The 12,717-nt window shown below is 37.6% G+C and overlaps 1 protein-coding gene across 2 annotated transcripts in view; it reads right to left on the minus strand.

The window, feature by feature from the left end:
• The window catches only part of USF3 (upstream transcription factor family member 3), a 34,040-nt gene that overhangs the window by 14,353 nt on the left and 6,970 nt on the right, over positions 1-12,717 (minus strand). For both annotated transcript variants that reach the window (XM_030266515.4, XM_072925672.1), the window contains exons 2-5: positions 6,096-6,160; positions 4,126-4,154; positions 1,714-1,796; positions 544-640 (exon numbers count right to left, since the gene is read on the minus strand). In XM_030266515.4, the coding sequence (XP_030122375.4) occupies positions 544-640; positions 1,714-1,796; positions 4,126-4,154; positions 6,096-6,160 (274 nt within the window). The remainder of the gene's footprint in view (positions 1-543; positions 641-1,713; positions 1,797-4,125; positions 4,155-6,095; positions 6,161-12,717) is intronic.

Raw genomic sequence — 12,717 nt, forward strand, 5'->3', positions numbered from 1 at the left:
AACTGGGAAAATCACAACAAAGCAGAAATAAAAATCATCAACCACAACATTAGCTCTGAGATTGTTTCTGTCACACCTCCATCACGGTACTTTTGCACATCTATTCAAGTAAATTTTATATGATGCATTATAATTGTATAAAATGAGCTGTTATAACTTTTACACTTTTCAAAGAAAAAAAAAAAGCTTTATGAATGAAGAAAACTTCATCTTCTCAATAAAAAAATCTAACTGAAGTTTGTCAGAAATCATTCTGGTCACTACAGTAGAATAAACTGGGGCAGAATTTACCAGATGATGCCACATCACCTATAAGTTCTGTAATTACTTTACATCACAATGCAATTGCTTCATTATCTCATAGCTATGTGCCAGACCAGTCACTTGGGCATTCTCTTGGCTTTTTGTTTCAATATATTCTAAGCAGATGTATTTTTCCTGTATGTGCATAATTTCTTGGGATTCCCATGTGTGGTTCCAGGCTTTGACACAGCAGAAGTGAGAGACAGAAATTCTAGAGCCCCCAGCAGCAGCTGTACTTACCCTGCTCATTGTTCCCTCCATTTAACAGAAGTTCATCATTCTGTCTTTTCATTTCTGTTATGTACTTAAAGGCCTGATCCAAGATCATGTTCTTGCTCTGTAAAAGAAAACATACAAAATTATAAGAAAGCTCTAGGATTTGTAAATCCATTAGTGGTGAGGCTGCACTTACTCCAAGAGATCTTTACTTTAAAAATATGCTCTGAATATCACTGGTAGAGTTTGTTTTCTTCTGGTTTGGGTTGGGCTTTTTAGAGGTTGTTTTTTGGTTTGGTTGCTTTTATAAGATGAAACTATAGGTCTTGTGAGTGATGCTGACCCTAAAATGCCTTGAGATTTTACAGAATAACATTTTCCAGTGGTGGAGCTGACACTTTCTGATGCCCTGAGGTAGATACTAAGGCCACAGATCCTGAACAGCCAGCAACCTTTCTCACTGATCAGACTAAAATTCATGTTCACTAATAAACATACACATGAGATACAAACATACCATGAGATGTAAACATAAAACATAAACATATCACATGAGATTTCCAGGATACTGCCTTGTAAATATTTTATTAGAAAGGCAACAAACATGGAACAACTATCCAGGGAGATATATGCATAATTTTGAAAGTAGTATACTAGGGAATATGGGAAGAGAAAATAACCCATCCACAATGATCTTTTTATGAAGCTATGCTTATTCTGTCTGCAAAACCTTTGTTCACTTCTTAATTTCTTCTACTGTTCAGTAGGAATAGTCTCTGCTAGGGATTCCTCTACCTTGAAAAAGATCCTTCTGTGTATTAACCTCAAAGCATTTGTCTTGTTTAATCTTTTGCAAGGAGAGTGTCTTAAATTATTATTATTATAATTTCAGTTTCTGAATTGCTTTCAAGCCATTATATGAAGGATGACAAAATTAAGTAGTGCAACACTTTGAGATAAAATGCTCAAAATCTGTGTTACTACATTCATGTGACCTTGCACTTCCAAGTAGGAATTCTATTACAAGTAGTTTTTAAAATACTAATAACTAGTGACATTTTTTAGAACACTAATTCAGACAGTTTTGGCTTCTTGCTAATCCAAATAGTAAAATAAGTATTTATGCTTCTACAGACAAGGAAACATTTGGACATTTGACAGGAATCTTGTATGTACCTCTGGATGGACACTCACCTGCTTAAGTGCTGGAGAGCAGGGAATGAGTTCTCCAATTCTGTTTATCCCAGCATTAATCTTCTTCTTTCGATGTCTCTCCACTAAGCAAAAACAATATGTACTGTGACATCTAGTTGGGAAAGTCAGCACAACAGCAGCACAACTAGGATAATGCAAGGGCTCATAAATACATTATTTCATTACACATTGAAACGTGGAGTAACTTGAATGAGGAAAATTGTTCCTCTAAAGAAAACCTCAGTTATCAAATTAATACTCAGTGGAATCAAAGAGCCATAACGTAAATAGCTATGCCTTTAAAAAGTGGGGATATTTTGGACCCCTTCATGAAAAAGTAAAGTTCCTACAACTTAAAATTCATGTTTTGAAACTGCTTTCTAACACAGATTTATGACACTCTCTTTGTAAGGCAGGTTAAATTTAAAATTGATTAAATTTACGCATACAGAAAGCAAATGAACAAAGATTCTGGAAAGAATCGGTTTCAGATTTGGGAAGCCTCTTAAATTCTAATGTCAAATTTAGCACCAAAAAGAGAAATAATGTAGATTTCATCAGTCTTCAGGCTAAATTTTAAATTTATATTAACAGAGTAGCCAGCCAACACTGAACATAGCTGAAGCTCTATGTAGGTAGACTATCAGTTACTTGTTTCTATGTCCAAAAGTTTAACTGTTCCATAAGGTCTAACTGGGTGGGATTAAAGAACACATTGAATGGAGAGTAGTTCCAGTGAATTACCTATTTTGGAGAAGGTAAAAAATGCTTCATTTATAGTTTTCTAATGATACTATTTAGCTCTTCAATAGGTCTGAATATTGGCAAAAACGTCTACACTCTAAGTCCAGGAGTGTAAATACCTCTGGGCCTGTTTTTTACAGACAGCATCTCTGTTTTCCATCCACCACAGTCAGCCTCTTTCAAATATAGTTAACTCTCATGCAGCTATTTTTTTACTGAAATAGTTTCATGTTCTGTGCAAACTTAAAACTAGTAGATGTCTTTTTTAAAAAAAATGGAAAATGTTCTGTTGTGGCTTTGTCAGGACTCAAAGCATTGTGTTGTTTGTTTGCTAAATGAACTTTTTGATTCATGCAGTTGCTCAGCTTTTAGTAGCACACAGAAACAAACTGTGACCTGCAGCTGAGTGTATTTCACTTTTCTCCATTACAAAAGACTTACTAATTTAATTTAAATAGTCTTATTTCAGTAGCCTGGTGCTTCAATTTACCTTTCTCAAATGATTTTTTTTTGTATTTCAGGAGAGATTGCTGGCATTGACAGAGACAGGCCTAAATACACTAAACACAGCAAGACAAAGTTTCTTATGCAAGAAATTTACCATATAAATTAGAGCACCTCTGTAAAAATTAAAACACAGGACACTTTGCAATTTAATCTTTATATATCTAACTAATGCGTACAGATATAACAGTGTTTGTGAAGTGCTACTCTTTTGTTTTAATAATATTTGCAACACTCTCCTCAGCCTTTTCCATATATTAATGATTAAGAAAGTATGGGCTTGGAAGGAGCTGCTGAGTTCACATACTTGAGAGTTCAGCCCAGGTGATAAAGATTTTGGAAAGCTATCAACAAGTGAAACAGGAACTGGGAATTCCAATGAGGCCAACCATCTTAGAAGTAAACTTGATAAGGCTGTTTCCTGATTCTTCCTAATTCTTAAGAAATTAGCACACTCAACAAGCACAGCACTGCACAGGCTTCACATGGAAACTGCTCAGTGCTTTTTTCAGCTGAGTTTGTGAAGATCACGAGATACTGCTGCTCAAGTAAAAGAAGAACTGCAATCAATTTCTTTGGATAAACCAGTCCAAAGCCTGCCAGACTCCTCCCCAGTCCATCTTTCTGTTCCTACTTGTAGAAGATGCCATTAGCACTAGACACTGACTGGGTGCTGCCCAAGGGATGTGACTCTTGCAATGTACAGCCAACATTTGCACAGAATTTCTGGGGTGTCAACATCCAAGTGGGTGCCTTAGGAATAGACTAGAGGAATACTTCTAATCCAGGCAGCCTCTAAAGCTCTCAGGTAGGACACCTGTCTCTGTTTTGACAGAGGTAGATATTGGCTGCATGTGAATGCCTGTGCAGTTGTTTTCCTTTGGAATTGAACACAGCTGAAATTGTTTACTTCTTAATTTCCTAGCTTTGGAAAGGCAGGGGCAGGGTGCTCCTTCATACTTTAACTGTATTGTGGAAACCAGCAAACTAGAAACAATCTGCACAGATATTTTATGCAAGGACACAGAAAGGTGTTTGATAGGGTGAGGCTTTTTCGGTGTACTAAGCTCCTATGGAGGAACCATCTCCATGCAAAGTATGTTTTAGTACTCCAAAGTGTCCGTGCTTATTTCCAGACCAAAGAGCAAAGCATGATGTTCCCACCTGCATTATGTGTCTCCCGGTTTTTCTTTCTGTGAAACATAAAGAGAAGAGACTCATGTGAAACTGAAGGTTAAAGATCTGCATACAGACAAATATTTCTTTTATTATTTCTATTACAGCTAAAAATACTAAATATTATAGTCCACTCTGTGAACTAGAACAGCAGAAGTCACAATCAGATGTTCTTAAACATTCGTATTAGACAGTTTCTAACTAAAATTTGTTCATGGTCAGACTTAAATTAATTGCGATATAACATGGTATAGTGTAATGCTCCACTTGATTATTGGTACATATTTATAATGGAGAGCTGGGTTTTTATGTTCCTGTTACGCTATGAAGTGTTCAAAAAGGCCAACGATTTTTTAAAAATAGTTTTGTTTCTGAGGAACAAGACAGTTAAGTATTTGTCTGAAATGTTGCTTTTACATTCATTTGATCACTGAAACAAGAGAAAACTTTACCATGCAAGTTGATTTTCCAGCCACACTGTCTTCAAACATCATAACTTCTGGTGTCAAACAGGCTTCTTTGTGAGAGAAACCAAAAATACTGTTCCTCTGCAGCTGCTGTTCTTTACTGTCTCAAAATTCTGAATAGGTGTGATTTGGGCATGTGAGGGGTTGTGTTTGGTTTCAGATAGTCACCTGGGACTACTGGACTGATGGCAACAATCATTGTGCAATGCCCCAAATTCCTTTACTGGCAGTCAATAAATTTCAAATGTATACTCACATACTCACACATATAAATAAGATGTACTATACACATGCACTAAGACAAATACTTCCAGGAAGTACAGTAAAGCAAAGTACGTGTTTTCTAGAAAAAGCAAAATTCCAGAAAAAAACAATTTCAAAAAACTTCTGTCCAGCTACACACTCTCAGTCTAGATGTCTGCTGAGTATGCAAAAAGCAGAGTAACACCTTCTGCTGTCCTTTCAACTGTTACAGAACAGTCCAGATGTAACAAGGAATCTGAGGTAAGAATGCATGATACATGTGGAGGACATGTGTGATTATCATGAGGCACAGTGTATCCTTTGTGCTTTGAGTTGATACTGATTTCTGGTAACTCACTAAAGATAGCGTGCACCTAGAGTACCTTGGATAAGAATTACGAGACAGTAATGTTACTGCTACAGGTCAAACCCAGAGACATCTGCTAAGAAATAATGCTTAATGATGAACATTAATACTAAATATGCAAAAGAGTATAAGGACTGGACAGACCCAGCTGTCCTTTGGCTGATATTACCATTACGGAACACAAAATTCTCTATTAGGTAAGAAAGAGTCATGAAATCTGCAAAGACTAAAAAATCTTCTGTAAGACAAATCAATGTTCTCTCTGGGCTTTTCTTAATCATAAATCATATCCTACATGGTTAACTAGTGTAAGATGAGTGCTGCATTTAACTAAGGACTGAAGAACTCCCCTACCAACCAGTTATTAGATCACCCGTGTTAATACAAAGGAACAAAACTCTGAAAAAGTTCTACTGAATGTTGAGTCACTTTGTTACAAAGTTTGGTCATAGTGTTGCTGTACAACCTCAAGGTGTAGTTTGAGTTCCTGCAGAGATTTGAGATGTAAGATCCAGATTCCACTGGGAGTTGAGGAAGAGATCTAAATTGCCCTTTGAAATTAGTATAGTTACTCCCTGATATCTTCAAGGAGCCTCCACATAAATAGAGGCTGTGCTCTAACCAAGGCAGCAATGCAGTTTTACATACATCAGAATAGTCAGTGAAATAATTAAAGAATCTCTTTTGCCTAAGTGACCCAGGTAGATATATCTTTAATAAATAGTTTGGCATAGACAGGGCAAGAGAGAAACTTTTGGATCAGCGCTGATGAACCTCTTGTCCATACCCTTACTGCCCAAGTTTTAGCTAGAAATTTTGTGACTGCAACGTGAGTGCAGACTACAGACCTACGAAATAGTCATTTTCCCACAGGAACTCACCGATGCTGCTTCTTAGTAGGTGTCTCATTCTCTGTCATCTCTGGCATGGTTTCGGAGAAGAGAGCCTGAGGAAAAATCATGGAAGGAATTAACAACTCCTGCACTTTTCTGAATTCTTAGCTCATGACATTTACCTGGCTTTGCCTTGGACCACAGGGACAGGGCCCTATTACAATGTAGGCACAAGTCTATCCCCTTGACTCAGAGCAGTTGATTTCGTGACATTAAAAATTAAACACGTTACCTACTGAGATATTTTGCAAAACCTGTCTGTGATGAACGGGTTTCCATTTCCTCAATTACTTTAAATATAAAAACTATTACAATCCCAATCACTTTCAGCAAACAAGAATTATAGTTAAGAGTGTATGACTGCTTTTCAAATGGGAGGAACAGCTGAACTCTCTTTTATCAGCCCTTCCTCACAGAATATGCATTAAATTCCCAGTTCAAAATAAAATATGAATACTAAGCAAAAAACAAGCTACAATGAGGACATTTCATTAACTACAAATTTAGAGTGCTCTTAATGTAGCAGGTCACAAAACTTACTTGCTATTTAATTACTGTACACCTTAAAAGAACCAAAAATGACACTCCTAAGCTCTCAGATATTTAAAATTAAGCTAAAATTAAAGTTATGAATTAAAGTTATCCATAACAGTCTAATGAATTGCATCTAACTTGTCCTCATCTTGAACAGATTGGTAGCCTGTATTTAGACAAACAAAAACATTATGAAAATACACAAAATGTGAGATTAAGTCAATGAATATCTACTAGAGAAATTAATTTTAGAGAGGAAGTGACATAAGTATACTGTAGATGACAAAAGGAAAAAAGAGATCTGGTTTTTGATATGTCAGAGCTCTGCATTTACTTTCACAGCTCTGTTCACTCACCAACCAACCTGTTACTGTAACTCTTCCCATGGGCCCTCAAAGTCCTTGTGGCTTCACCTTTCTCTGGCTGCTCCTGAAAAGCTCATTTGCATCTTTCAACAAGCTTTGTATCTTTAGGGTATTTTTTTGTCTGTTTGTTTGGAGTGCAAGGAAGTGGGGGTGGTTTTTAATGTAACTTTAAAAACCAAGCAGTTCTAATGTAAACTGAGCCTACCACAACTGACACTGACATCAAAAACAAACCCCCAAAATAATATTCTTACAAACTAGAAAGCCAGACACCTATGGAGCAGCCAAAGCACTGAAGCATACACTTCACAAAGTGCAGTGTGCAACTCTGTGTGTGTGTGTGTGAAACTACCAGAAATAATCTGTATTGTACCAGAACTGAATTCTGATACTGCTTTTCAGCCTTTATACTCTAGAAGTTAATTGAATGTCATGTATTCAGTAAAAATCAGAGGAGGAGAAACATTAGGGCTGATGCTGTTTACCACTCTAATCCTGAAGTACTTTCTCTATTCCAGGGAAGTCTTGGGAGACGTTGGCAAACCATAAAATAAAGAAAACAGTAAACAACCTATGAATAGATCCAGCTCAGGGAACTCAAAGTGCCTGAAGATTTCAGGAACATAATTCAACTCCACCTACACAACAGTGTTCACACCATCACAAAACTGGATACAACTGTCTCTGAGAGGAGTCACAGCATTCCATTGCCCCACTGGGTGTTACACAGAGCCTACCTAAACACAGCCACCACAGACCTCTCCAGCCCAGCAATGGGAGCACATCACTTTCTATTTATATCCCTCCACGGACTTTCCTTTCCCTGTGCCCACTGACCATCACCTAAATTATGGAAACATCCCCATAAATTATGGAAACACCTGACAGAGTTATCAGTCTTTTACTGTGGGATAAAGCAGTGGAGCAACTTCAGCACACTCCTATAAATTGTATTGCTCACCTTAAAAACAAGATTTCTTCTCCTTTAAATCCCATTAGCTTACTTCACTAACAAATTTATTTGAGTTTATGTGTAATAAGAGTAATCCACTTGTTATGCCAGGTTGTCCAAGTTGGTAAAAACTCACAACTCTGAAAGCCAGGAAAGCCAGTTTCCCACTCAAGGCATCTATAACTTATCCCTCCTGGGTACAGCTGGAGATGGCCAGTAGCACTCACTCACTGATTCTACCTGCATTCACTGTACCAGGTGATGATGAAGGGGTTAACTGGGAGACCTTAGCAGATGATTTTCATTATTAAAAACATAACCCAAAAAACCCTGGTTAGAGCCCAACCATCTTTTGGACGCTGTTGGCAGCCAGAGAGATGTTCAGGTGTACACAGAGTGCCTGAGGCCAGCACACCTCCTTTCAGCAGTCTCCAGTGTGCCAAAGCAGCCCAGCAGGATCTGTATCCATTAAGAGACAGGAGAAGCAGAGCAGCTGCCTGGTGATGCTACACTTGTCCATCCATCACTGAGGCAGCACCTTGTGTAGCAGGTGAAATAACTATTCCAGGAGGCAAAGGGGTCATTTAATTTACTGTGCACAGTACTGTTTCTGTTTAGTGAGGATGTGAGCACATGGGCATAGTTCTGGTAAAGCAAAGCTCTCAAACATGCTTAGAAAAAGGAAGATGCTGGATTGTTTCTTGATTTATGCACCACCTATAAAGACAGAGCCGATGTGTCTGTTAGTGGGCATTATGAGACCATAGCAAATATGCAGGAAATCAGAGCAAAAAGATAAAAGAGGTCTTAGTTTTGGTGAACTTAGCATTTTTGAAAGACTAATGTATTCACCAAGCAACCATATTTTTTTAATCTTGCACATTTATACAGCTTGAGAACCAAAGGACCATTTCTGTTTTGCAGTGTATTTAACAGAGAAAGCATTAACGTGGATTTAGATGGCCAGCTACCATGGAGGGCTAGAGATGAAGCACAACTGTGTGAAGGTAAGGGCATAAAAAAGCACCCACCCACAAATACCCTTCCAACAGATATGGCTGTTCTGACTCCTGCTGCACAGTCCAGAACACACTCTACTCCCTGCCCTAAGTCAGAGCACCCCCTCTCCCTCCTGACATCAGTTCTCCTTACTCCTATATTTTGGCTTCTTTTGTGTCCACAGAAAGCTCTCAGCAAAGCTCTCTTTTTAACAGCAGCCATTCCTATCTCCCAAAGTCATGATATACACAATATTCCAATTGCCTTATTTCTTTCTGCTCAGCAGATGCTGAAATGATTCAGCAATTCGCTGTATGTAGCATTCTGGAATATGGATAGACAAGGCCTTAGTGAAAATTTGTGCTGTCATTTATTAATACAGTTTCAAACTATTTTTTAATCCTGAAAAAGAATAGAAAATCTTTACAATATGTCAAAGACCCCACTTCTTCCTTCCTCCTCTGACATCCTTTTTAAGTGATGTCAGTAAGCTTCTTCCAAGTGATGTTTTTCCCTTCATATTTCAAGCCATTTGCTGCCACACTGAGTGTATAAACCTCACAAATGTAAACTTGAAGTCTGTATTTTATATGCTTCATTTCCACTGGGATCTGCAGCCCATTTCATATAGGAGACATGGCATAGAAATTCTGTGACTCTTACCCTAATTTCACTTTACTGTGGAATTACTTCAGGTGAAGTTTTTCTGTTTTCCACTCAACCAGTACTCCCACTTTCATGGTCCTGATAGCAAAAAGTAAGGCTGTACACATTATCTAATGAACCAATTAGTGTATTTTGAGCTCCACTGAAAAGAGGTGGTTAAATTTGTTAAACACTTGTATAAAACTTTGGGCTTTCTACTGATAGATTGTACCATGAGAAATATGGTGAACTCAAGTTGTTTTTTCCCCCATTCTTATTCCGTAAAGACAGAAACCTTTGCATTTTACTTGATACTCCAGAGAACAGCTCAAGCTGGCAATACCAGTAAGAAGGTTTTCTTAAGGGCTGCTGAAAATATGGGCTTTGTGAATTAAAAAGAAAATAAAAATACTGCCTAGGTGGAGATTTCTGAGGGTTGATGAATGCTTACATTGCCTCCATTTCTCCCTCTCAGCTGATATATGACCAGAGCTTTGACAGTGGGTTTTCCTTTACTTCTTCCACATCAAGGTTCCTTCATGGATTCTCTAAAGCAGAAGACATGTATTTGCCTCATAAACTCAGAGACAAATGTATTTTAAGTTCACTCATTAAATATGCTCACTTAACTCAGAATGTCTGAAAAGAAAATGTAGCAAAATCCAAATTCTTAAAACAGATGAAGAAGCAGTAACTCATAATTTATATTTATTTAGTACCAAGCTTCATTTAAGCTTTATGTAGTTAACAGCTTTCACTACACCAACTTAAATATTGATTTTAATTTAAATGCAATGTCATTCTCAGAAATTAAAGGATGCTTTGTCTTCTGAAGATTTAAATTTAACATAATTTAATCTCTTCTACAGTTCTGAAATGTAAGGTATAAAACTTGAAAACCAATTCATTTAAACATCTTCTTGTCTACCACCCATCTTTCCAGGTAGTGTTTAGCAAATTTTATGAAATTCTTCTTTAAAACACACACTCAGCAAATACAAGAAAAAGTTCATTTATATTATTTTATTTGGCATTATTTTTTCACTCTTTATTTAGGAATTGTTCCCAAACTTAATATTATTTCTAAAAAAGAAAATAATTATTCCAATCTGTTATCTTCGGCTGTACCAAACAATCTTCCTCAAATTATATAGCCATTCCATTCTTCTCCATCAGGCAGAGAGAATAGTTTTTATATGCAACTACACATATTCTGCAAACCTACCAGCAGTCCAAATCTTTCTTCCTCTTAATATCCTTCAGCAAGCTTATGCTGTGACACTGCTTCAGTCTCACAGTTCCTACTGGTTTTGTATACCTCCTGTAGTTAGCCTTAATGTAAAGCTAAGATCAATTCCAAGGCATAGACAAGAACTACTCAAAAATGCTTTTTTCCTGAGACAGTGTCTTCTTCATCCAAGCAACTGCTGGAGCTCACTTCTCCAATCTTCCATGCATGTTTTAGAACAAGGCCAGCTTTAATCAGGGACTTAGACCAAGCTTTTAATGACAAGCAGGGCGCCCTTGAGATCAGGAGACAAAATTTACTGTCCTTTCTTTATTTCCCCTTGGAATGCTTCTATTCTAATTTTGTATTTAGCTAATAAAATGACTGCAGGAAACATAACTCAAAGCTGACCTTTGTGACTGTTACCTGTGTGTATTAACTACTGTGGCCTATCAAAGCAACCTGGTAAGACTATCACACAGGAAAATGAAAAAGGCTATTTTTCCTGACAGGAGGAAAGAAATCTATCAGTTTGGTTTCAGAAGAAATTGAGATTTCCCTGTTACTGTGTCCCTTAATCCACTCCCTCACAACAGCTGGGACCCCTGACTGACCTAACTGCAACCTCTCAAAGAGATGAAGTTCCCAGATGTTTACAAAAACCTGGGAGTGAGCAGAGGAGGAGGAGTGAGGTCAGGTGAGGGACTGGACATGGCTGGGTCTGTGCCCTGCTCTGCAGCATGGGTGTGCTGACTGACCAGCTCAGAGTGGGCACTGCCACCTTGTGCTGAGGAAGAGATTCCTGATGCAAACCAGTTGAGAGATTCCCAGACCAACCAAACTGTTCCCAGAGCTTCTGCAAAAGCTAAGACAAGAAAACCAAAGCAAATAAGCTAAAACTTGTTATATGGGGCAACTTTTCTTTTTTTTAAACGTGCTTGTAAATAACAGAAAGAAAACTTCACTGCTTTTAGATATTTTTATTCTGCCTCTACTGATTGCATTATTTAAACTTAAAGCAATAAAGTTCTAGTAAGGCTCTTATACAAGAACATGCAAGAGAACTAGAAAGAAAATGTTTAGAGTTTTTTTGTAATAGCATTGGAGGAAGAGAAAGGGTAATTACACAAGTGATATTCCCTCATATCTACATTGGTATTGTTTCATTTGTAATTTAAAAAATATCAATGGCAATTGCACTGCCCATTTAGTAACAAGCACTTTTAGGACAGCATCGATGTAGGGTCATTCTGAGAAAACCTGACCAGATCTGCTTAAGAAAACTTCATAAGAAGAAGAAAAAAAAAAAACTTCCCTGTTAATCACCTGAAGATACACATCTCATATTTATTCTTCTTTGTCTATTTTTATTCCCTCCCAAGTCTTCCTAAGTATAGCATCATTTCTCTTTAAACCTTAGAGGAGGGGCAGAGATAGAACTCATGTCCACAAAACCCAGTCTCTTACTCACTGTTTATGGTCTGGAAAATATTTAAGGACCAGTACCTCTGTACATGTTGCACTCAGATGAAAGCTGCTGCCACCCTCTCACATTGTGCAGATGATCTTGGTACTGCAAAGAAACTGAAGTGTACACGGTGCAAGTAAAGGAAGCCAAGAACCACCTCCTGTGGTCTGGAGCAATTGTTACAGGGAAGCAGGCATTTGGAGCTAAAGAGCTGTAATTATGCAACCAGCGCACAAGCCACAATCACAAAGACCAGAGCTCTCACCTGAAACCACATCTTCAGCTACTTTAGATCAAAATAAGGGGAACATTACTCTATTTTTAGGAAATTAAAAAAGAATTACCAGGGAAATCCTCCTGATCCCAAGTACTGTGCTGAGATTCACAAGTTATCACATACCTATTTCACTAAGGAAGTG

The sequence above is a fragment of the Taeniopygia guttata genome, chromosome 1, assembly GCF_048771995.1.
Source record: "Taeniopygia guttata chromosome 1, bTaeGut7.mat, whole genome shotgun sequence".
In the NCBI taxonomy this organism is placed as follows: domain Eukaryota; kingdom Metazoa; phylum Chordata; class Aves; order Passeriformes; family Estrildidae; genus Taeniopygia; species Taeniopygia guttata.